Source organism: Sphaeramia orbicularis, chromosome 21 (assembly GCF_902148855.1).
Source record: "Sphaeramia orbicularis chromosome 21, fSphaOr1.1, whole genome shotgun sequence".
NCBI classification, from domain to species: domain Eukaryota; kingdom Metazoa; phylum Chordata; class Actinopteri; order Kurtiformes; family Apogonidae; genus Sphaeramia; species Sphaeramia orbicularis.
The window spans coordinates 7800992-7827535 of NC_043977.1; the positions used below are offsets into that span (position 1 = coordinate 7800992).

At 36.8% G+C, this 26544-nt stretch overlaps 1 protein-coding gene across 3 annotated transcripts; it reads left to right on the plus strand.

Annotated features, from left to right (window-relative positions):
- Window positions 1-7134: 7134 nt before the first annotated feature.
- LOC115412947 (lymphocyte cytosolic protein 1 (L-plastin)) lies at window positions 7135-25406 on the plus strand. Of its 3 annotated transcripts, none has more exons than XM_030125632.1 (15): window positions 7135-7290; window positions 14183-14264; window positions 15162-15310; window positions 15407-15530; window positions 17225-17357; window positions 18545-18626; window positions 18713-18878; window positions 19790-19932; window positions 21181-21276; window positions 21364-21638; window positions 22046-22160; window positions 22384-22517; window positions 22940-23060; window positions 23532-23656; window positions 24498-25406. In XM_030125632.1, the coding sequence occupies exons 2-15, from the start codon at window positions 14192-14194 to the stop codon at window positions 24628-24630; spliced, it is 1869 nt and encodes a 622-aa protein (XP_029981492.1). In that variant the 5' UTR covers window positions 7135-7290; window positions 14183-14191; the 3' UTR covers window positions 24631-25406. The 3 variants fall into 3 exon arrangements, with proteins under 3 accessions (XP_029981492.1, XP_029981491.1, XP_029981493.1); XM_030125631.1 differs by having other exon boundaries at window positions 7143-7300; XM_030125633.1 differs by having other exon boundaries at window positions 7152-7281; window positions 14177-14264.
- The last annotated feature ends 1138 nt before the right edge of the window (window positions 25407-26544 follow it).

Sequence of the window (26544 nt, forward strand, 5' to 3'; positions counted from 1 at the left end):
TTACGGTCAGCTGACGCAAAGGGTGGCTTCTGATTGGCTTAGAGTTTGTTTACTACTCCGTCATCGGCACATGATTTTCATTTATTTATTTATTTATTTATTTAACCCCAGCGTTGAACAAACCAAAAATATGACACGACTATACATAAAAGAAAAGAAATCAAATAAATGGTTTGATTTATTTAATTAGAAGTAAAATTACACATTCGTTTCAGTTTATTTAAGATAGTTTCATGATATTTACACATTAAAAACACACTTCTCCCTCTACTCATGTTCAGCTGCTGACATTTCGCTGTTCAATGTATGCAATTAAAGCACAAAATTTACCTGTAAAATAATAATGCGGCACAAAGATGAATTATATCACACCTAAAACCTAGAAACATATATAAGATGTTCTATATGTCAGCAGATAACTTATAGTTTTATCTAGAATATGTTATTTGTACAAAATAAAGATGACAGTCAAACTGCCACTGTACAAATTAGGAATGGTAAAGTGTGCTCTAATGACAATATCCCATTTTTTAACAGTTCCTTCTCATGGCCATTTGGTGGCGTGTCTGATCAAAGTTGACAAAGAATGACAACAACAGTCATTCCTGTGTGTTGTGTAGTTTGTCAGAGGCTGATGAGCCTGTGGTGGAAGGATTTGAAGATTTCAGCTGCTCTTACACAAGATCAGATTTAGTCCCTTTTCTACTTCCAGTACTAATTCTTATTATTTGTTGTATAATTTGGATCTGGTGAACTGTCTTACTTCAAACAAGATGGCCTTTTTTCTCTCTTTTTTCCCCTCTATTTTGCTGTATTATTGTTTCTCTATGTTATTAAAACTAAAAAATGTCCAATAAAAAGAGAGTTGAGAAAAAAAAAGAACAGATCTAGTCTTGGCCTCCTCAGTTCAGTTTCCGAGCCAAGTTGTACAAGAAATTTTCGTTTTCTGTGAGTTTTTGACCGCTGACTCTCCTTATTTCAGTGCTGTTTGTTCTAAAAGAAAGAGTGATTTACAAATGAAAATGAGAAATGAAAAAAAAGAAGACAGAGCTGTGTTGTGTTGTGACTCTTCAAAAGTGAAAATACAACAAAGATGTAAGTGAAAGCAATGTAGGAGTCCAAACGCACTTCACTCCTCTACATTTAACAATTTCTAAGTGATTTATCACCATTTATTATAATATTACCATTGCATATGCATTTTCCTGTATTTAATTTACAGATCAGGTAGACATTTATAAAAGCTCAGAGTAAATTCAAATGTTATGTCAGACTGTTTTTTCATTTTATAAGGCCATACACAACTTACAGCTTTTTCATTATTTATTCAAAAATGAAAAAAAAAAAAAAGAACATACCTCTGTTGCTTCCTGGTGGGGTCTACGCTGGGGGTCATCACATTTCTGAAGGAAGTCACAGAGGCTGAATATGGGGGGTGGGGCCAGGAAACGTGCATCTGATGAAACACAAAATGGAGGTGAGGACGGTTTGGTTCAAATTCAATCCTCTCTCTGGACTCGGCTTCAGAACATTTAACCCCTGATGCAGATTTTAATCACAGGTGTTTTCAGACATGAAGGTAGTAAACACATGATGAACAGCTGGGATTACTGGTCAGTGTGAAGACTCAGTAAGACTCTGTGGCTCAACACAAAAGCATTATAGTCTTTGGATTTGGACCCAGAGGAGAGGCTGCAGAAGGAAGGGGAGGATTGTTAAATTCAGGCATTTTCCCCCCAAATTTGAGCTCCTGCAGATTTTATTATCAAAGACGTTTGTAAAACATGCAAAGCACATGTAAAATCTGCATTCTGTGTTCCTGCTCAGATACTAAACACGACTGTTCTTATCATTTGATGATCCATATAGTTGTGATAGTGTTTATTATATAGTTCCATAGATAGTAGAGGTTTCTGTCGTTGGTACTAATAGCTGCAGTAGTAGTAAATCCATTGTTGGTACTTGTATTTTGAGTAGTGATAGCAGTTATGGGTATTTGTACTAGTTATTTGTAGTTATACTAGTAACAGCAATCCTAGTTGTATCCTACAGTTGTAGTTCAGTTTGCTGTGCATCCATATGTTTCCCCCCTATTTCCCCCCTTAACCCCCCCAATCTATTTCTCTTTCTCTCTCTCTCACTTCCTTTAACCCTCTCTCTTTAACCCTTTAACTGGCCCTGTCAGTCGTCCATCCTCCAGAGTCTGAGTCTACTCCAGGTTTCTACCTGTTAAGTAGTTTTTCCTTCCACTGGCACCAAGAGTTTGCTCCTGGAGGATTTTGTTGGGTTTCTGTAAATTGGATTAGGAGTCTGGTTTCAACCATCTCTAAATGTAAAGTGTCATGAGATAACTTTGTTATGATGTGGTGCTATATTAAAAAAATTTCATTGATGAAAATGACACAAAAATGGAAACTTACGATTTGACAATTCTGAAGTTCGAAGGAAACAATTAAAGTCAACAATTCATCAGAAACAAATATTCCATAAAAGTTAGGAAGCACATGGTTTTATTATTTGACTGCTCAAAAAGCCTCGGTAATGCTGTGATGGAATTTCAGATCAGTCTGATCTGCTGTGGCGTCCAGTGAACAAAAGATTTTTACATTTATAAGGCTGTTCACATATTTGCTGTATTCTTTTGTTGTAACTGGAGGAAAGACAAAGAGAAATAAAAATGTATTCTTATTTCAATCCTGAAAAACAACACACAGATGAAGGTGGATTAAGACTTTTACACAGTGCTGTATATATGGCATATATACGTATGCCATATATACAGTATGTATGTATACATTTATGCTTTGATAGCACTTATATTTTAAAAAGCATCAACTTATTTCTCCTTTTTCCTGCATTATTTTTGTTGTTTAATTATTACAGCATTTATTAATATATTGTTGTATGTATGTGTATTTAATTTTGTTTGTATTATGAGGACATTTTATAACCATTGATAGTTTTACCTTTTTTTTTCAACATTTTTGTTATTCATGCTGAAAACTCAAAAAATAAATCTGTCAAAAAAGGAAGACTCCAGTATGATGATTCCAAGCTCCTGTTTAACAAAGTCATCTGAACCGTAACACCTGCTCTGATTCACCTCCTAGTTCACTCTCAGTCCATATTAAAGGGTTCAGAGGGGGTACCTGTGTGAAGGAGCATCAGCAGGGGGTTTTTGGGGCGGATACGTGGTGGTCTACAGGGGAAGCCATCAGTTTTCCTGCTCATCAGTGGTGTGGAGGTGTTAACCTGTAGAGGAGTGGGCGGGGCTGCCCTCAGGGCCGGACTCACAGTTTCCTCCCGGTTCAATCTGCTGCGATCTGCATCTCTGTGATAAACAGGCGCCGACTTCACCACTGGCTTGGCTGTTGATAAAATCAGTCCAGACATTATTCAAATTTCAGCTGATGATTGATTAAAAAAAAAGAAACACTCTGAGCAAAATGTCTGAGAATGCAACATAAAAAAGGAACAGGTTCAGAAGTCTGACTTTTGATTTCAGAAGCAGCAGCTGTCTAATGAAGGGCAGAAATACTGTTTAACTCCCCCTTATTTTCACTGAAAATAACATTATTACGACACTGTCTTTTGATTTTCCCTTTTTGCTGGAGTGACATCATGGTCTTGTGCTGCCTCAGAATGAGGCTAAAATCTGACTCAGTACAGATTCAATGTTCTGTCCTAAACCTGAGACACACTGACTGAATCAGCAACTGCATCAAAGTTTAAAGAATTTGTAAGAGCTACTGTACATTAAATAACTTATTTTATAATATATCAGTCTGTTTCACTTAGATTTAGTCTGTTGACAAAGGTATGAAAACAACATTTAACACAATTTATTTAAATCATTTAAGGTTTCTGTTCTGGTATGAGTATAAGGTATATGACCACAGTAACAGGACTTGATTTTCTATTACAGTCTAAATTCATTAAGATCATTATGTATGCTTACTACAATTTTAACACATTTCATGTTGGTGACCAAAATAGTAATTTCTGAGCTCTTCAAAGTGGTTGTTGTCATTTTTGTGATTATTAATGTTCCCTTCAGATCAGTGTATGGTACAGCAGCTAAACAGAAAGAACAGTAAGTCAATGAAACTGATATTAAAGAAATAAATACAATTCTAAACTACTTTCAAAGAAAGAGATGTTGAACCTGATCAGTTTACCTGTTGGTGGGGGAGCAGGTGCATTATGTATCATTTGAGGAACACGTTTGGGGGGAAGAGGCCTCCGAAGAAGACAAATGTGGTCAGATGACATGGGGAGATGGTCTCAGCTTCTGAACTGAAGAGACAGAAACAGACTTTTACACACAACTTTATTAATCCATAGAAGGAAAACTTAATCTGTTACAGCAGCAATGATGATAAGAAAAGGATCCACAGAAACTTCAAATAACAACACTAGTATTATTTTATTTGACAGCTACTATGGACTCACACAATGCCAGTGTTTTGATTGTACAGCTAAAGCCAACTAGGATGTTTAATAACATTGTATATATTTTTCTTGATGTGGCTGAATAGATAGATAGATAGATAGATAGATAGATAGATAGATAGATAGATAGATAGATAGATAGATAGATAGATAGATAGATAGATTTCTCATCAAAACATCAGTTACATTTTGAGTTGTAAGTAAAATATTTTTACTTGCAAAACAACTATGATAGTTTTTTGAAAGCCCTGGTGAGAATAAATGTGTAGTAAACAGGTGATATGAGCTACTCTAACCCGTCATACCAGATACATAATATTTTACTATGTATTATATTAAGTAAATGTGTCTGACTCAGCACTTCTGTTAGCTATTAGGTTTTTTTTTGTTTTTTGTTTTTTTTTTAATACCATGATGTGGTTGTTACTCTTTATTGAAGAGTAAAAGTAATGTGAAGCTATTTACAGTAAATGTCAGTCACCCACGTTTAAATATCATTTACTAACACTACAGCTTAGTTATGACTAGGTACTTAGTATATTGAGGTCAATTTAAAAGCTAATTAACTAAGTAAAATGTCATCTTACTGCAGAGATTTGTCCTTCCGCGTTTGGTCGATCAAACTCCATGGCAACGGTCGTATCATAGCAACCGCAGCTCTACACTCGGGAGCTAGCTTGCAGCTGTTAGCTTCAGGCTGCTAATGTAAATATCCTGTTAAAAGGTATATTTACTCCAAAACTCAAGGCTAGAACACATCCAAAACCTAGTTTTGTCTCTGCTAATATGAGAGAACTTGTTTGTATTATCTTTTGTTTCTCATGAACAGAGCTAGAACTCAGAACTGGAGTAAGGACAATAATTAGCTAGTATTTTAGCTAACTGCATGTAGCTACAAACAGCAGAACATAGTTAAAGTTTGTCCATGTCAGCATGTTTTATACTTGGTCATAAAACCACCAAACAACGGGTCAGCAGTGGAAAATGTCAACTGATACAAATTATGACACACAGTGGTATTTAGCAAGATAACAGTAGCCTCTGTCATTTTGACACTAGCAGGCAGGTTGTCATTAGGAGGAAACATGGGGTAGGTCTATAAACATGCTATCAATAATAAGTTATTTTGTGTTCCATGCAGGAAACAGCAGTCTAAAGAAGACTGAGCATCTTAAAGTGACTAAAGTCATATCTCCGAAAGACTAAAAAAAATAAAATAAAAATGTCCAAATATTTTTGTTATTCCAGATCTGCAACCTTTGGTTTCCAGATGACCATGAATGAGACATAAAATCAAGAGAAAAAGATGAGGTAAGGCCCAATTTTAGAGGCAAACATAACACTTTTAAAATGAGAGTATGCGATTTTTATATACATGTATGTGCTCAGTATATTTGCAATTAATTTGATCCCTTTCCTTTCCAATAAAAGCCAATGTCAATGTTGCAATGCAGTGTTTTATACAAGGATATGACAACATGATCAACCATTCTGGAGTGGAAGAACTGGACTCTACATCTGTCTCCTCTGGGATGATGACATCAGCTCTGGATGGTTGGCTGGATGTTGGATCTCATGAATTCTCCTCCATAATCCAGGTTCTAAAATGTGACAGAAAATGAAGAAAAGAATGGAAGAGTGTTAGAGCAGGTAAATTCACTCTATGTGTCCTTATTCCTCTAGCTGTGCATCAAACCAGTTTTTTTTCTGCTGTATGTTTAACCCATAAAGACCCAACACTACTTTTTGTGTCAGTTCCCAAATGAAATTTTCTCTTGATCTAACCTTTCTTAAGTGATTTAACACCATTTATTCTAATATTATCCTCTGTATTTTGTATTTTATCAGTACAAATCAGGTATTTTCTTGTATTTAATTAACTGATCATGTGGATGTTCATAAAAGCTCAAATTAAAGTTGAGGGTTATTATATCAAAAACAGAGAAAACTGCACAAAAAGTGACTTTTTCAGTCAAATATATCATTAACTGAATATAAAACAAGCATTTCCAGCCACTGTCATTGATCCAATTCCACGGGTTTTACTGGTAAATCAATGTTGTAGAAGATGACGGTGTTTCCACGGTAACTACAGAGCCTCCGAACAACCAAATGGGTCATATCTGATGATCACAAAAAGATGACAAACTGTATTTTACACCAGTTATTTACATGTATTGATAGGATAAGTGGATCAACAGGTATTAAACACTTGAGATCAGTAGATGGTTTTGGTCACCAGTGGATGTTTGGATCTTTGGGGGTTAAGTGTGTACTGCCATGATTGGCCTTTTAAACTATGTGTCATCTCTGTTTTTATGACCTGCCTGCTCTGATTACATGTCTGTCTTGATTTATTATTATTATTATTATTGTTATTATTATTATTGGATTACTTCACTGTGGTTAGATGAAGTAAACATTGCTCTGATTAATATTCTGCTTCAAATGTGACATATTTATAAGTGAGGCTGACGTTCCTCCATCACCTTCCACAACAACATCATGATCACTTTTTCAAACTTTCTGACTTCTCTTCTGAAGCCCTCCAACCTGTCTGCCAACATGGAGAGTCACCTTGCCTTTTTGCTGCACGTCGTGGATTGCCATATAAAGACAAATCGTCTTTCATTCCTGTTTCTGAAGTGTCGCATGTCACTTCCTTCCTTGTAGATTTGAATAGATGCGTTGTCGCTCTGCTTTCGGAGCCGTCTCACTGCGCTGCCTGTCAAACTGTGAGCAGCACAGCAGCCAGAAGGACAAACTGAGGACAGACAGACTGACGACAAGTAACCGTCCACACCCAGAGATCACCATCCTCACCAGCGCGCCTCGCAGGTAAATACAGGTGAGATGATGTGGGAGATGTCCAGTCCAGGGTGGGTGTTCCCGAAAAGGCCTCCTTGCAGGATGACAGACACTGATTTTTATTCTGTTTCTTAATGTGTGAAAAGAACAGGACATGACAGACTGATGGTGCACAGATCTGAACCTTTCAGTTTTTACCGAATCTTAAAACTGTGCTAAAGTTAAAGCGTTGCAGTGTCAATGTTTAAGCAGTCAGAAGCCTGCAGACGGGGAGAAAGAAGAAGTTAAACCACTGCAGTAAGCCGTAAAGGAAGTTTGCGGTTTGCTTCACTTCAACTGCAAAAAGCGAGGCTTAGCAGAAATGCAGAGATCACCCCATAGCAACGTTAAATGACTGTTCAAAGTTCAGAGGTGAATTTAACAGTGAACAAAAGTCAAGTGTGTGTGAAGCTGATGAGATTTAAGCAGATGTAAACATTCCACATGCTCCTCCTTTATCCTCTATTATGACTATTTTTCATCCTTTTAAATGCATAGATATCTCTTGAAGTGTGATGCACTGTTTTTTGCACTCTTATCTAGTTCTCTAGAAGATGAAATAATGCAGATTAATCCTTTTTATAGATCACACTTGAAAAATGCTGAGTCCTGCAAACCTCATATGTATCGCTGAATCATCTTTCATAATTTCCAAAAAGGCTGAATGTTATTGAAAAAAATATTTTGCCATTGTTTTACAGATATTGGGATGAATATAAAGCATGATTTTAGAGAGAGTTGTCATTTTTGCACAGGGTTAGAGTTGGATATTTTTACAATTTCAGTATTTTTTCCATATTGTGATGTTATTACACTCAGTTTGTCCAGTGCTCTTAAGTGTCTAGAGGATGTTGTTTCAGTTCCAATTCCACTTCTTCTAATTTTGGGAACTAGCTTTTTAGGTTCAGAGCATATTCAGTTTTGTAAATGCATTTTTTGTGAATACTAGACTCATTCTTCCTGCTGACTCGTCATTTTTTACTGATTATTCATCTCTTATTTGCTTGATGCATTGATGGATTTGACAGTCCTGTAAATGAGAGCGTAGTCTTGGCCTGAATCACATGCAGACAGATCCAACAGTCACCTATAACTCCTCTAGTTTTGGGTGTGTCCTCTCGAGTGCACACAGACTGATTGAACTAAAGCTAAAACGTGTGCATCTGAAACTCATATTTGATGCTGGAAAGAATCTGCATTGATGAAGCTCCATGGATCGAACATTTTTCTTAGTGCATTTATGACCGTGGACGTTCTCTTTAGTTGCTGCACAAACCTTAGTACAGGGGTGTCAAACTCATTTTTGTTCAGGGGACCAATAAAATAAGAACTGAAAAATGGAAAAAAAAAAAGTTGAAATTACATTATGAAAATGTCTACATCTTCAGAGTATCCTTGAAAAAACATGAATAACTCGAACAACCTGAAATTATCCAAGAAAAATAAGTGCAATTTTAACAATTTCAGCAATATTGGTAAAATTAAAATTATTTTTCTGAAGTTATTCACATTTTTTGTGAAAGGACAGTTTGTAAATGTAACATTTTTACATAATTTTTTACACTAAAACAAAGAGAACATTTTATAGTTGTCATTTTACTTGGTTTATTATGATAGTATTTTACTGATCCAACCCACTTGAGATCACCTTGGTCAGTATGTGGGCCATGAGCTAAAATAATTTTGACATCCTTGATTGTTAATATCCTCAATATCATTTTTACATTTCGCAAATTCATTCCACAGACTAGATTGGACCCTTTGGCGGGCTGGTTTTGGCCCACAGGCTGTATGTTTGACACCCCTGCCCTAGAAGTAGCAGAAACTAAGGAAAGAAAAGTTCTATATCTACATGGACCCTGTGCTCCAGGTCTTGAGTTTACAGAAGCATTAATCGTTTCAGGGCTTCACCAACAACCCAAGATGCATATTCATGTCTAGTGACACAAAATACTAATAGATACATGACACAAGAACAGGAAGTGAGGCTTAAAGTCATGTCAAAAAAGGGAAAAAATGCTCCACTGAGGTGCTTATACCTTAAATGTCAGGCTGAGTCATTTGACTTCACAGAGCTAAGGTTTAGTGTTTAGTGTTCATGTCAACTATTTGTGCTGCTGAGTTTCACTTCTGCTTCTGAAAAGAATGAGCAGAGATCATTTAGTCACTAAAACACCATGTTTAGACAAACCTCAGATGGGCATAATCTAATATGGAAATATCAAATCACTGTGGTAGCTCAGTTTAAAGTAATTATACCTCATGCTGAACTTAATGAAATAGTAAAATGGAATCTTAATGAAGCATCTTATTTGACATTAATATAAAAAAGAAGAAACCGCAGACCAGTATTAGCACTTTCTTAAACACATGCACCTTTTTAATTTGTTGGAAGAAAGCATTTAACTCATCCATCCGTAAAAACGCCAGTAGTAAAGCATTTAGTGAAGTGATTTCTGGAAATGTATGGGAAGTAATTTAACAGGAAAAGGTAACTTCTCCTTTTGTGGTTTTACATGTATGGAAGGAATAACTGTTAAAGGACTGAAATCCTCATTTAATTCTTCAAATATGGACTCGAAACCAAACACAAAGGAGCCCGATTATGGTAAATGTTATTTTTAGTCTTTCACATTTGTTCTGTTTTTTCATTTGTACATTATTTAATACAGTCACTCAGTGTTTTAAGCTACTGACCTTTTTTTGTCATGCTTTTACTGCTCACACTGATATACAAATGTAGGCTTGAACTAACACTATACAGCTGAGGTGGAGTGCACGAGCAAAAAAAGTTAAATCAGATTTTTGCAGATTAATCAGCTGCTCCTCTCCCAATCTTCAGTGCAAATGTATGTAAGTAATGCACCAAAATAATGTGAAATCATGTATTTTTATTAAGTGTAAAATATCCGTATTTAAGCGCAATACATGCTACACTCAAAACACACCATTGTTTGTGGTTTGTGCAACAGACAGGTTATCTTTAACTGAGGTTGGAGTGAACTTGGTCGAAAACTGACTTCTGCTGGGTACAATGGGGAGTGTGGAATGATGATAAGGAAACATGTGCACAGTTTGTAGACATGGAGAAGGAGACATAGTATGAGCCGACAGAGGACAGTGATGAACATGGAACTGTAGCTGCATTTAAGAGCAGAAAAGAAACTAAACTGACTGACTGTGAATTAGGTAAAGTTTACCTGTGTAGCTTTAATATGTGTTTTTTTAAATCCACACTAATAGATAAACAAACAGATAAATGTACTTTACTGCAAAAAACACAAAGGCTGGACGCTCTTGTCTCCAAAGCAGTTTTTAAACCTCTGATCACTGATCATTTTAAAGAACAATGCTGCTGCTAGTCTGTCCTGTTTCTCTTGCTGTTTTATGTATTCTAGTTGTGTCTTTGTAAATATTTATTAATATGTTAACTCATTCTAGTGTTTTGATCACCCTATTTGTTTAATTTTAATCTTGTTTCTGACCTCCCTTTTCCCTTTCCCTCTAAACACACTGCCCTTTGCCAGGTCACATTTGTAAATATGTATATAAGCAAGGAATGGAAGAACATATGAATATAAAGTTTGAGACTGTTACTTAAACAGAAGCTGCAATTGAAAATAAAGTTGTCCTCCGAAGAGGGGTGGTGGTGGGTTTAAAAAAACAAACAAACAAAAAACAAACAAACAAACAAAAAAAAAGCATTGATCCCAAATGGAAAATTACAATGTAGCAGCAGCATGACACGCAATAAAATAGAATAAAATAGAATACAAGTGCAAACACTATACATAATAATAAATTATAAGTGTAGAAAAGATCTGAGTAAAGGACCTGGATAATAACTGTAACGTGCCAAAATAAAACTGTACGGTGCAAAACAAGCTGTAAAATTCAGAATGAATGATATGTTTCTGTCAGCGTTCACTGTCTGAGCTGGAACCAAACACAGAAGATGGAAAGAGGAGAAACTGCACTGCTTTTTTATCAGCAGTTCTCAGTCTAAATCATTAATGTTGTGGATCTGCAGACATATACGACTGTTGCTGTGGAAGGAACAATCAGACTTAATGAATTAGCAAAGAGATCAGAGAAAAAGGATGAATGTTTCAGTTCAACATAAGGAATCTGTATCTGTATCTGTAACTGTAACTTTAACCTGTACAAACATCAGCCTCTGTTTCTCAAGTATTTTCTTCACATCTCCTCTTTCTTAACGTCCTCCTCTGCAGTGTTTCAATCAGCCAAAAAAGGATGTGCAAACACACCACACACACACACGCACAAACACACACTGTGAATCATCACAGACTGAAATGTCCTGTGTGTCATGTGATGCCAACTTCTCAAAATGGCGTCACTCTTCCTCATCTGCAGTTTTTTTAAATTAAATAATCTGTCGCTATATTAAGCCACGAAAAATTTTAACCAAAGCGAATAATGGACTGATCTAAACTTGAACTGCTGAGTGGAAACACAAACGTTCAAATCTTTTTCTTTTAACCTTTGTGGAAAATTGTGCGTCTTCCTGTTCCATATTTTAACAGAAGCTTCAGGGGTTTAAAGTGAAGTTAAACCACACAGAGATGTCTTCAAATGTCACATATCTGTCTTGACCCACTTCCTCAAATATAGAACATGATGTAATGCCAGGTAACCGCGTGGATTTCGTTTTGAACAGAGGTGCCAAACATGTGGCCAATACCAGCCAAAACCGGCCCACCAAAGGTTCCAGTCCAACCCACATAATGAATTAGCAAAGTGCAAAAATTACACTTATGCATGGCATCTCCGCGCTCCTTGAGATCTGTCCCCCACATTAATTTTTCTTCTAAACTGCCCCTCTTCAGATCCCTTTATTTGATTTAATTTCTGTGCAGAATTTCTTTAGTTCTATTATATAAATGTCATTGTCTGTTCTGCATCCAATGGTTCAATAAATCAAACATTAAGGAATATGACATGCTTTTTTCATGAAGTATATAAACAGCATTTAGCTTTTATTCTTATAGACACTATTGAAAGAGAAATTCAGGTTCACAGGAAAATCACCGCTTATCAATTAATCATTAATTGATCGACAAGGTCAACCAACTAATGATTAGTGAATTATTTGATAATTTGCATCCCTAGTCAGGACCTCTTTTGCGCATGCGGGTCACTTCAGGGTCGCATTCAGTTCATACTCAAAACTGATAGAAGTCGCATTTAATGTGTAATATGAACAAGCACACACAAAAAAAATCACATTTCACCCAAAAGTCCAAATTGTGTATTAAGACCTGCTGTCTGAACGTAGCCTAAATGCAACTTTACCAATATTCTGCCTGTTACTAAATGTTTTTTGCCCTTGTAGATCCGATCTGGCATGCACAGAAATGTCAGTTTTTTCAGGTTATTGACATCTTTTTTGTTTGGATAGTTTGTAAAGATAAATATTTTTTATAAATTAATGGAGTTATTTGCACTAAAACAGTGGAAAAATTTGGAGTTGACATTATTTATAGGTTAATATGTTATTATTTCACTGATCTGACTCACTTGAAATTGGGCTGAATGTGGAACCTGGAAAAAAATGAGTTTGACAGTGAGTTTAGAAAGTTTAGTGAAACTGAAGTGACTTTCTGATTCATGTTGATTTTGATTTTGATTTATATTTTCAAGACAAATTACTGCAGAACATACTGGCTGGCATTGATTTTATTTTCATTCATATGTCTATTTTTGTTTTAATGATTAAAATATCCTGAACACAGCGAGCAGGACATTTTAGAGGTTTATAAAAGGTGTTATTTCTCATATATGCACAACTTTTCCAACAAACCTGTTTTTATTCTGTCTTGTACAGGTGAATAACAGCATGATAATAATTAAAATTCTTAATTATAATATAGGGGACTGTTCTCTTGAAGACCAAAACAACACAAAATTAAATTAATGACTAAAAAAGAGGCCTTTACAGTGTTTTGAGAGCAGGAAAGTCACTCAGATTTGTGTTTTGTTCTCTCGTTGCTTCTTTTTTAGTCATTTGTATCTTGTTATGTTTATCTTTCGCATAAATGTTGGAGAGTTTTTATTTTGTATCAGTTATGTCATGATTTTAATCTGCAAACTACAGGTAAAAAAATAGGTTTTCAACTCATTTTGGATCTTGATCCCAAATGTGGGAAATGCAGCTCTATATTATTTTAAAGGAGGATTTTCCTTCTACTGTTTGTTAATATGCATGTGCTTGCAGAGAGTAAACTGCAGCTAAATGGTGTTGCATAAATAGCAATAAAAAGTTCTTATGTATGCTATTTAAAGGGATTCTTGCAAAGTCACAGGTTAAAAACATGGAAAAGAAAATGAGCAGAATTGATTTAATTGTGGTTTAAAGTGAAACAATTCAGAATCAGAGTCTGTGTTGAAATAACAGAGTTAGTAATTGTTTAGTCGACTGACGGAACATGACTCATGTAACATGGATGTGGTCTTTAATGTGAGTATTTCCTGCTTTTACACCATTGTCAGCTGAATATACTTGATATGACTCTTTATTTTATACTGAATTGAATCTAGTTGCTAAAAAAAAATAAACACCCCAGTTAACAATGAAAATACAGATTAGTTGGAGACTAAACTGAATCAAAACCCACAAAATGGAAGTTAAAAGCTGTCCAAAGGCCAAATCTGTAGATTCACAGGATAAGATGCAGAGATACTGAGCAATGAAAAACAAAGAAGCACCTACCTGTTAGGCAGGAAGTGAAGCAGAACAGGAAGTAGCAGGATGACAGAAGTGAGAAGTGTCCTCAGTTTGCGGTGGTGATTGTCCGCACAGTTCCTCCTTTTCTGCAGCCGTCCTGACAGTCTCAGTTTATGTCCATCTGTGTCTTTACAGCTCCACAACATGGACTCCACCACTGCCACACCGATCTCCCAGGAGGAGCTGGAGGAACTCAGAGAAGCTTTCGCCAAGATCGGTGAGCAAACAGCACCTGAAGCCAGAACAGTTCTGATTTAATGACAGGAAACACCAGGTTCTTCTCACTAAAACCAAGAAGTAGATTTTCATATGAATCAGAGCATTCTGTCTTACTAGGACTTTTGGGTCAAGGAGGAAAGAATCATAATTTATTAAGTTCAACCCTCAACTTATGCTGCCTTCATCCTTTCCACTGTGAATTTGAAATTACAAGTGCGTTGTGTTCAAGTGCTTTTGTTGTTGTAGTGAAATGAAAAATGGCTGACACACTATTTATGGTGACGTGTTACTTTGATAAAAGAGTTTTGGATGTGTTTATTCATCTGATACAGCATTTTTATTTTTTTGTTTGGACATTTTTTATGCAATAAATGTGAAAAAATCATCAGCTAACAGCAGCAGAACATTAATGAAGGCATTGTTTATCATTGGCCATGAATCCCTCGTTGAAAAGGTCAAAGGTTATTTTCATCTCCTGGATCAATTTTTCCCAGTTCTCCCGTTTTGGATGTGTTAATTCATCTGCTTTTTAAAAATTGTATATGCTATAAATGTGCAAAATCATCAGCTAACAGCAGCAGAACATTAATAAAAGTGTTGTTTATCATTGGCCATGAATCCCTCGTTGAAAAGGTCAAAGGTTATTTTCAACTCTGCAGCTCGTGGATCAACATTTTTCCCAGTTTTCCAGGGGAAAATGCAACATGAGGGGGTTCATGTGTAATTTTTGAATTCATAACTATTTTTTACCATGACTCCCATGGCACATGAAGGCAGCATTAGAGCTGTTGTAGTTGAACATGTGCACAAACAGACCTCCAGTATTAAGAATAAAAATAAATGCCATTCTTTCCCTTTGTTGCTTGTGACCTCTGACCCCTTCTTTCTCTCTTAGACATTGACAACAATGGATTTATCAGCAAACATGAGCTCAATGAGCTCTTCAAGGCCGCCAACCTGCCACTGCCGGGCTACAAGATCCGAGAGATCATCCAGGAGTTGACGAAGACCAGCGACCAGCTCACCTTCGACGAGTTCGCCAAGGTGAGTTCAGACGCTCATCACCCACACACCAACCATCAGACAGACCACAGCATTTACCACTGGAAGGTGTTTTAATCCCACTGCCTTCACGCTCAGATTGTTCACGGACTGAAGAGCACCGAGGTGGCCAAGACTTTCAGGAAGGCCATCAACAAGAAGGAGGGAATCTGTAACGTGGCGGGAACGTCAGAGCAGACGGGCACTCAGCACTCCTACTCAGGTCTGAAAACACAAGCAGCACGTAGAATAGAATAGAATAGAATAGAATAGAAAAACAGAATAAAATAGAATAGAAAGAATAGAATAGAATAGAATAAAATACAATAAAATACAATAGCATGGAATAGAATAGAATAGAATAGAAAAGAACAGACTAGAATAGAACAGAATAGAATAAAATAGAATAGAATAAAGAAGAACAGAATAGAATAGAATAGAATAGAATAGAACAGAAAAGAACAGAATAGAATAAAATAGAATAAAGAATAGAACAGAATCGAATAAAATAGAATAAAGAAGAATAGAATAGAATAGAATAGAATAGAATAGAATAGAATGGATCTTTAATGTCATTGTACAGGAACAATGAAAATCAGTTTAGCACCAAACACTTAAAGTGCAAAAAAGACTGAATAAAAATATCACACAAAATACTGAAAAATATTGGCAATATACAGAAATTACAGATAAAATATTAAATATGCAAATACTACTAAAATACTACTGATTACTACTAAAATATACAAAAAGTTAACTCTATACTACAGATAAGAAATATGTACAGTAAGGATATATACAGGTAAAAAAAGGAAATATACAAGGTAAAATTAAAAACAAGGTGAACCTCAATGAGACCCTATTTATACTGGCGTTAAAATATGACCTGTATCTGTATGTTATCCAGATCAAGAAAAATGTACGGTATATTAATGTAAGGTGTCAATGTGTTATGGTGGGATTTAGATTTGATGTGAGGGATCATATCAACACCATCCACACAATGAGTCTTTACCTATAGAAACAGAAACAAATCAGTGTTTATGTTGACATCAGATCCATGAGTAACACTGAATAATCATGTACTGAGATTGAAAAATAATGAAAGGTTCACATCCCCGGAGCCTCAAGACATTTGATACTTAATAGCTGTGTGTGGTGACAGATCTGATGGAGTAAAACCAGACAGTTGCTGTAGAAACAGGTGTAGGTTAGCAGAACCTGCTGTAACGCCAGCAGAGAGAAATGTGACTCATCATTAGGCACAATATAATTTTAAGAAAAACAGGTAATGAAGAATAATCTGCCCATTTTTTGAGGAGCTGGATCAGATACTATCAGAGCATCCAACAGTGCATCTACTTTAATATTAGACAGAACTGAGACACAAACTTAACATCAGATGATAAAGATGGGTTTAATCCTGCTATCACTGTAGATGGAGCTACAGATGAAACGAAAAGTAATCAAGTAATTTCAGATCCATGATAAATGTTAACACATACAGTTGTGTTGTTAACAGTATAAATGTACAAACACTAATAACGTCTACCTGAGCTCATTAGCAGGTTAGCTAACAGACCATAGAATTCAATACATATACAAATACAAATTAAATTAAAAATTTAAATGTCATGATGTCAATAGCATGTTTTTGAGGAATACCTGAATTATGAAATAATAACAACCTTTCATTACATAGATATTTAAAGAAAACCACCTCACTGGGTCATTTTTGACCCACTTTAGCATCTAAGGGTTAAGACGTTCCATACAGACGCCAGGACATCAGTGTGATATCTATTATTGTGTCTCCAGACCAAATGGAACTGAACTGCAGATGTCTGTCTGTAGTTGTTCATCGTTGTGTATTTGTACATGATTTCCTAATGTACTGTTTCTTTTCCTCCTGTTCAGAGGAGGAGAAGGTGGCCTTTGTGAACTGGATCAACAAAGCTCTGGAGAAGGACGCAGACTGTAAACATGTCCTGCCCATGAACGCCGACAGCAACGACCTGTTCACAGCCATGGGAGACGGGATTGTCCTCTGGTACTAAAACACATGAACGTTCTGTTCATACAACCAATATAACTGAATTATACATACTAATACTTTAAACTAAGTTTTTAAGGAACTGTGTGTATGATAGATGAATACATTTATGAGCACATTATCCAAAATATGTCATTCATTTAATATAATTATTTATGTTATATGTTTGGGATTATTATTATAAAACAAATAAATAACTAATTATTACTGAAATAAATCTAAAGAATACATATTGATTTATTCATTATACATGATATTTTAATTTTATCAGATGTATTGTGATAATTTTTTGTTTTTCAGCCCATGCTGCTTTAAGGTTTAATATTGGATGAAATAGAACACAGTGCTGATTAAATCTGCAAATTAACTGAGCAGGTTAAAGTTATCAGACGAATCAATAATGTAAATAAGGGGTGTCAAACATACGGTCCATATTAAATTGGATGAATTTGTGAAAAGCTAAATATTGTAGTGAAGATATTAACAATCAAGGATGTCAAAACCATCACATTCAGACCAATATGATCTAAAGTGGATCAGACCAGTAAAATACTAAAATAAAAATCTATAAATAATGACAACTACAAATGTTTTTCTTTGTTTTAGTGTAAAAACTAAAATTACATGAAAATGTTTAACAAACTATCCTTTCACAAAAAACTGAACAGATATGAACATGAAGTGTCTTAAGTGTAACTGTACCAATATTACACCTGTTTACAAATGTTTTGTGCATCTGTAGATCCACTGTGATCTTAATGCACATGTGTAAATGACAAACTGAAACAGAATATTGTTAAAATTCCACTTATTTTTCATTAGAAGTTTCAGGTTGTTCATGTTATTCACATTTTTTTAGGATAGTTTACAGATATAAATATTTTCCTTAATTTCTTTAATATAACTTAATCTTTTTCACTTTAAAACACTACATGAGAACAGTTTGGAGTTGTCATTATTTATAGGTTATTATTTTATTGTTTTACTGCTCCGGCCTAATTAGGATCATATTGGTCAGCATGTAGCCCCTGTGTTTGACCCCATGATGTAAATACTTCTAATGTCAGATTTGGAAAGTGTAAAAAACCTGTAATTTACTTGTATTTTTGCTTTTACTGAAGAACCTGAGGACTGTGCGTGTGGGCTGTGATTTCTTCAGTTAATGTGAATGTTTTGTGTTTTAGTAAGATGATTAACCTGTCTGTCCCCGACACCATCGACGAGAGAACCATCAACAAGAAGAAGCTCACGCCGTTCACCATCCAGGTGAGACAGGAAGTGCCCGTTGACGTCTGCGCTGTCTGACGGACACTCGGAGCCCTTACACTGTGTCATGTCCTTGAACGTTACAGGAGAACTTGAACCTGGCTCTGAACTCGGCGTCGGCCATCGGCTGCCACGTGGTCAACATCGGGGCCGAGGACCTGAAGGAGGGCAGGCAGCACCTGGTCCTGGGTCTGCTCTGGCAGGTCATCAAGATCGGACTGTTCGCCGACATCGAGCTCAGCAGGAACGAAGGTGGGTGTTGGATGTTCTACCTCAGGGTGGTCAAACCTGTGGATCCAAACCAGAGGGTCCAGTCTGGCCCATGGAATGAATTTGGGAAATACAAAAAATTACACTGAAGATATTAACAGTCAAGGATGTTAAACTCATTTTAGTTCAGGTTCCACATACAGACAGAAAGTAAAATAACAACATAATAACCTATAAATTAATGACAACTACAAATTGTATTCTTGGTTTAATATGAAAAAAATATTACACTATAAAAAATTTACATTTACAAACTGTCCTTTAACCATAAAATGTGAATAACCTGAACAAATATGAACAACCGGAAATGTCTAAAGAAAAATAGTGCAATTTTATCAATATTCTGTCTGTTATTAAATGTTTAGTGTATTTGTAGGTCCACTGTGATCTGTAAGTTGTGTTAATAATTAGCTGAGGCATAATATTGTAGAAATTGTTCTCATTTTGGTCCCAAACTCCACATTTTTTTACAACATTCTTCCTGTTACCAAATGTTTGTGTGACATTGTGTTTGATGCACATGTATAAATAATAGGTTGAGGCATAATATTGTTAAAATTGCACTTATTTCTTTCAAGAAATTTCATTTTTTTTCATATTATTCACATCTTTTTTGTGAAAGGATAGTTTATAAATGTAAATATTTTCATAATTTAATGTTATTTATTACACTGAAACAAAGAGAAAAACTTGTCAGTATTTATAGGTTATATTAATATTTTACTGGTCTGACCCAGTTGAGATCATATTGGGCTGAATGTGGAACCTGAACTAAAATGACTTTCACAGCCGTGTATTGAGACAAATGAGGGGACAGGTTTGTCATTTCTTAATATACATGAGCTTTGACCTTTAACCTCTCTTCTGATTCCTTAATACTCATACATGTGCAGCTCTGATCGCTCTGCTGCGAGATGGAGAGAGTCTGGAGGATCTGATGAAACTGTCCCCTGAGGAGCTGCTGCTGCGATGGGCCAACTATCACTTGGAAGAGGCCGGATGTCCCAAGATCAACAACTTCAGCTCCGACATCAAGGTGAGCAACAAAGGAAAACACACACTGACATTTGGTATGTATACAATAACAGACACTGATCATCCATGGATAAACACTTATTTTACAACCTTATAACTTTGTCCTAAAGCAAAATGGAAGTGTCATACAGACTGCAAACAGTCCTGTGCAAAACTCTCATTCCATCTTTACACAAAAATTAGAAACATCTGATATGAGTTGAATAAAACCTGATTATTTTGTTTATTTTGTTCATTTTTGGGTTAGGGTTAGATATACAGATATGTCCTTAACCCATAAAGACCCAAATATAAACCAGTGTCCAAAAGCATCTACTGATTTAAAATGTTTAATAACTTTAGAGCCATTAATCCTATCAATATATGTAAATAATTGATGTAAAATACAGTTCTTCATCTTTTCATGGTCATCAGATATGACCCATTTGGACGTTCAGAGGCTCCGTAGTTACCATGGAAACACCGTCATCTTCTACAACATTGATTCACCAGTAAAACCCATGGAGTTGGATCAATGACAGTTGAAATGCAATGACAGATTTTACTGAAAAAGTCACTTTTTCTCAGTTTTCGGTGTGATAACCCTCAAATGTCATCTCAGCATGATGATTTAACCTCCTGAGACCCAGGAAATGTCAGCAAAGTACAAGCTTTTTTGTTTTTTATTAAATAAGTGTCTGTATTGGAAACATCATGATGCAACAGTTTTTTCAGATGCAGTTTTTAATTTTTTTGTGGAATGTCCTTTGTGGTGGACAGTTTTCTTTTCTTTTTTTGTATAAAGTTGTGAAACTCTTGTCCACAAATGTGGACAGAAAACCCATAGCTGGGTCTTAGGAGGTTAAGTACATGATCAGTACAATAAATACAGGAAAATACCTGATTTTCACTGAAAAAATGCTAAATAGAGAGTATAATATTATGATAAATCACTTAAGAAAGGTTTAATAGAGAGAAAAAAATATTTGGGAACCGACGCAAAAGTAATACTGGGCCTTTATGGGTTAATATGGGTGTGTAGCAGCATCAGATGGGATTTAATTATAATAAAACCTTGGTCTATTGATTATTTTGACAGAGTTGAGTAAAATGTAGAGAAACTGTTAATAAGATGTTATGGAGGTCAAAGGAATGACACAGTGACCACATCTGAGAAGCACTAATGAGACACAATTAATAACTTTTCATTATAGTTTGTGTTTGTGGAACTTAGAGTCGTCTAAACTGAACCACTGTCGGTCTGTTCCAGGACTCCAAGGCTTATTACAACATCCTGAACCAGGTGGCACCCAAAGGAGATGAGGAGGGGATCCCCCCCATCGCCATCGACATGTCAGGACTCAGGGTAAGTGTGAGGGTCATGTGATCAGCCTGGGTCCAGATGGACGTACCCAGTCCATACAGCTGAACCTCATCACATCTGTCTGTGCAGGAGAAAGACGACCTGAAGCGAGCAGAGTGCATGCTGGACCAGGCCGACCGGCTCGGATGCAGACAGTTCGTCATGCCCACAGACGTCATCCGCGGTAACCCCAAGCTCAACTTGGCTTTCGTGGCGAATCTGTTCAACAAGTACCCGGCTCTGAAGAAACCAGAGAACCAGGACATCGACTGGAGCCTCATCGAAGGTGAAACCAGGGAGGAACGGACCTTCAGGAACTGGATGAACTCACTGGGAGTCAACCCTCGAGTCAACCACCTCTACGCGTAAGAACACCGCCTTTCTCCCCCTACTACTACACTGCTAAAAGCTGAAGAAGACTGTATGTTGTACTATGCAGACATGGAAAAAATATTAGACCATCAAAAATCATCAAAAACATGTCCTGTCTCATGTTTGACTTTCTTAAAGACCCAAAATGTCTGTAAATGAGTGCCAAAATCCTAAAAACATCTTAGTCAGACTAATAGAAGACCAGTCATGTCCTGTTCAGATGAGTTTAATGACAGTAACGTACAAAGACCGCCACTGTCAGGTCAAAACTTTTGTTCATCTCAGTGTTTTTGAACCAATAACCAAACGTGTTAAAACTCAAAGATCTGCAGCCTGACGCTGACATGACGACATGTACGTGTGCAGTTGTATAATATAATAATATGTGTCTGTGTTGTAGAGATATTGATGACGCCCTGGTGATTTTCCAGTTATATGAGAAGATCAAGGTTCCGGTGAACTGGGACAGAGTCAACAAACCCCCCTACCCAAAACTGAGCAGCAACATGAAGAAGGTGGGTCCATCAGACCTGGTGCTTCAGCAGGATACAAAAAGAATCCTGGAAAAGTAGGGATTCAAATGTGTTGATGCAAAGACCACAGTGTAGGAACAAAGACAGAACATGAGACACAAGGACCAGCAGAGTCTGGACCCAGGTCCAGGTCCAGGTCACAGACTGAGACACTGGTGATTCATCTCAGGTGTAACTGGTCTAAACCATGTTCACTGTTTTCCAGCTGGAGAACTGTAACTACGCTGTGGAACTGGGCAAGAACGAAGCCAAGTTCTCTCTGGTCGGCATCGCGGGTCAGGACCTGAACGAAGGGAAGCGAACCCTCACCCTCGCTCTGCTCTGGCAGCTCATGAGGAGGTAGAGAAGCTCTGATGGTTCTCCAAAGTCCAGCTGTACTTTTACTGGTCCAACAGGACAAAGGCCATGCCTCATACTAATGTCCATTCAGCAGTTATTCCTGTCTCTAAACACTGATGTAGACATTATTGAAAGACACCATGAGAACTATTAAGAAATACCAAATTAAGAGAAATGCATCTTTATGTCTTTGAAAATCTCAGGTTAATGCCAGCAAATAGACAGGTACCAACATACTAACATAGGAGTAGATCCTTTAGTCAAGGTCTGATTAAGTCCAAACAAGGACTTAAAGAAATGTTAAAAACAGCACAACCATCATTTACATGGTTTCTGAGACTGTGTGTTTAGGTCTGAGTGTTTAGACCAGGACTTAAATCCAGCCCTCGTCAGTGGTTGACTTGCTGTCCATATATTTGTAGGTACACCCTGAATATCCTGGAGGACCTGGGTGATGGACAGAAGGTGACAGACGACACCATCGTATCCTGGGTCAACGACATGCTCACACAAGCTGGAAAACCCACCATCTCCAGCTTTAAGGTGAGTGAGTCTACCGCAGAACATTTCACATCAACCGGAACGAAGCGTCTAAAAGGAACCAGGACAAAAGCCAAGGACAGTCCTGGAAGTCTGGAATTTATGGATGGATGGATGGATGGATGGATAGAAGGATGGTTGGATGGGTGGATGAACGGATGATGGATGGATGGATGCTGTATATATACTCCTGACAAACCAACAAAACATTAGACTGAACAGTCATCTATTAGAGAACATTACTGTCTCTTTTCTCCGTTTTCTTCTGTATTTGCTGTGAAGTATGTTGTTAGTGTAAATCTTTTCATCCTGGTTGGTGTTTGTTCTGCTTCCGTCTCTTACAGCAGTGATTCCATCTTCAGTCTAAACATCTCTTTCTCATTCTCTGTTCTGAATAGACTCCATGTCTGAAGGCAGTCATCACTGTTCACATCTCGGTTTTTAACCCATTGTGTGTTGGTGTTTTTTTTACAGGACGGGTCCATCAGCAGCAGTATGCCGGTCCTGGACCTGATCGATGCCATCCAGCCCGGATCGATCAGATATGACCTGCTCAAGACAGAAGACCTGACCGAAGAGGAAAAACTCAACAACGCAAAGTAAATACAAACTTTTCCACCATAACAATACAGACGAAGACGTTAAAATGAAGCAGATTCTCCATGTTTCCTCTTTTCCAACAATGAAAGCCTGTTCTTTAAATGTGACGTTCATATCCAGTTCACCAGGGAACTAGAAAACAGAACTGACGTCCATTAACTTCACTTCATTGCCCATTTGACTAAGACACACCACTGTCGACTCCAAACACCATGAAAACCAAAACTGGACTATGGTCTGAAAACATATTTTTACATATTCTGTTTGCTTTCTTCCAAACTTATCCAGTCGGATAAATGTCTAAAAACAGCCTCTGTAGTCTAGGTCCCCCTTTACCCTTCACCTCCGACTCATCGAGAATCAGCACACCCCTACCCCTTCATGTGAACTCGCAAAATGGAGGGGTAGGGGTAAGGGGGAGGGACCAAGGGGTGAATTGGGATTGGGCCTTAGTCTTAGACTGTTTACCTCACATCCTGTTAGTGGATTAGTCTCAGTATCTGTGAAACCAGTGGTAAAACATGTCATCCACACAAAACCAGGACCTTCTCCTTAAAGCTACCAACCAATGAAAAACTCCCGTTTGTTTTGTTTTACCTGAAAACTTACTTTTACAATTGAGATTGATGAGGTCAGAAGAAACTTAAAGCTGTGAAGGTCAATGTTTTCTGGACAGTGTTTATATGGAGTCTAATAATTCTGTAATAACGTCCAAAATTACTTACGGTTGTGATAAAAGTTCTGTTCGGAGTTTCTGAACCTGCATTTCTCATCAATGTCCATGTGAATTGGAATCGTGTCAATCAAATTGAAGACATGTTGCTATCGTTTCTCTTTCAGATATGCCATCTCCATGGCGAGGAAGATCGGTGCCCGGGTGTACGCGCTGCCCGAAGACCTGGTGGAGGTCAAACCTAAGATGGTGATGACGGTGTTCGCCTGCCTGATGGCCCGAGGCATGAAGAGGGCATAAAGACCACGAAGAACTAGACACCGAACCAGACCACGAAGAACCAGACACAGAACCAGACCACGAAGAACCAGACACAGAACCAGACCACGAAGAACCAGACACAGAACCAGACACAGAACCAGACCATGAAGAACCAGACACAGAACCAGACGATGAAGAATCAGACAACGGCAACGACGAGGAAATGAGAAACTAAGAACTTCAGATGAAAACGTGTGGTTTCAACAATGAAATCCCATAAATATGAGGTGAACAGGGTTTGGATCAGGGCACACATGAGGTTTTGATACATATTTACACAATCTAAACAGTGGGGAAGTGATCAGTCAGAACATTTACGTACATATTCATATTTCATTATTATTCTGAATTAAACAGGTGTGTTTAAAGAGTGTTTTCTGTTTGGATGTTCTGAATGAGGCCTTTTTCCAACTACATGTGCTGATATGATTCCAGCTTTATGAAGGACATGAAGTTGAGGACATTAAAAGAGTGTTCATTTTCATGAGTCACATAAACAACTTATTGGATATTTTGTCAGAATGACGAAAAACTGGAATATAATGTGCTTGTAAACATCATTGTGGCACCTCCAGTAGATTTACATTGTAATTTAACTTTATGGTAAATGTACAACCAAACCCACTGTTTAAAGACTCAGAATTATTATTAATCCATCAGAAGCACATCTTTAAATAGTGATGAACTGATAAAACCTTTGTCTGTTACAGTGTTTATCATTTTTCCATGAGTCAATATAATGTATTTTAGATCATTCACTGGTAACTTTCCTACATCACTGGTTACAGCTTTTAAAATGTGACGATTTATCGTTCTGTTTCACTGGAAATGAAAAGAATATTCAGTATAATTCAGACAAACCTAATATCTGTGACGTAGAATAGAACCAGATTCACCTGATCATTTGGATCCAGTGAAACGCATCGACATCATGCGACAAATAAACTGATTTTTGTATGAAATGTGTTGTTTGACTAATTCAGTTTTGAGGTTAACTGCAGATGAAACACAAAGAGCTTTTTAGATTAGTTTAACTCTTAGTGACCCCTCAGCCTTTTTTTTTTTCCTTGATTTGCTCATCATCATGTCTGTTAGTTTATGGCATGACTTTCTTTTTTGTTTTACATATTTTTTAATCAAATGTCAGTTACTCTTACAGGTCTTTTATACACTACTTTTTACATCCTCTGATATAAAATCAGCACATATACATTTTTTTCTGCATAAATATCTTAAACCAATTCAGCTTTGATCAAAACTACCAAATTTTAAATAATTTTCAGGATTTTAACTCCTTAAATACCAGTTTGAATATGTGCTGCCAATTGTTTTATTGGAAAAAAAAAAAGAAAAAAAAAAAGATATTTACCTCCGCCAAGGAGGGTATGTTTTTGCCAGGGTTTGTTTGTTTGTTTGTCTGTCCGTTAGTGTGCAACATAACTCAAAAAGTTATGGACAGATTTGGATGAAATTTTCAGGGTTTGTTGGAAATGGGATGAGGAAGAAATGATAAAATTTTGGTGGTGATTGGGGTGGGGGGGCCCACGGGGGGGGGCCACTGATCAGCCTTGGCGGAGGTCTGCATTCTCCGAGTGCTTCTAGTTTCCATATAATACACGCTGGAGGGATGTGACATAGGTTTATATCAGTCTTGGACATGTCAAAGATTATCAATAACACTGATTGTATAGTTTTTATTTCTTTTTTTAATCAGTTAAAAATGTGGTTTCGGTGTCAGTCAATGAGACATTTTTTGCCATTAGGGTCCTAAACTGAACTAAAACTAAATCGCTCCACCATGTATTATATGGGAAATATCTCCTAGTTTGTGTTTTTTTAATAAAAAGTGACATCACAATTGGAATTTTTGTAGTTTGAGCAGATTTGAAGTGG

What these genes read in the sequence shown, in the direction of transcription:
- LOC115412947 (XM_030125632.1), top strand. Translation starts at nt 14,192, where the DNA reads ATGGACTCCACCACTGCCACACCGATCTCCCAGGAGGAGCTGGAGGAA. An exon ending in AGAAGCTTTCGCCAAGATCG is followed by an intron (nt 14,265 to 15,161) that starts GTGAGCAAACAG and finishes TTTCTCTCTTAG; the next exon opens with ACATTGACAACAATGGATTT. An exon ending in GGAGACGGGATTGTCCTCTG is followed by an intron (nt 17,358 to 18,544) that starts GTACTAAAACAC and finishes TTTGTGTTTTAG; the next exon opens with TAAGATGATTAACCTGTCTG.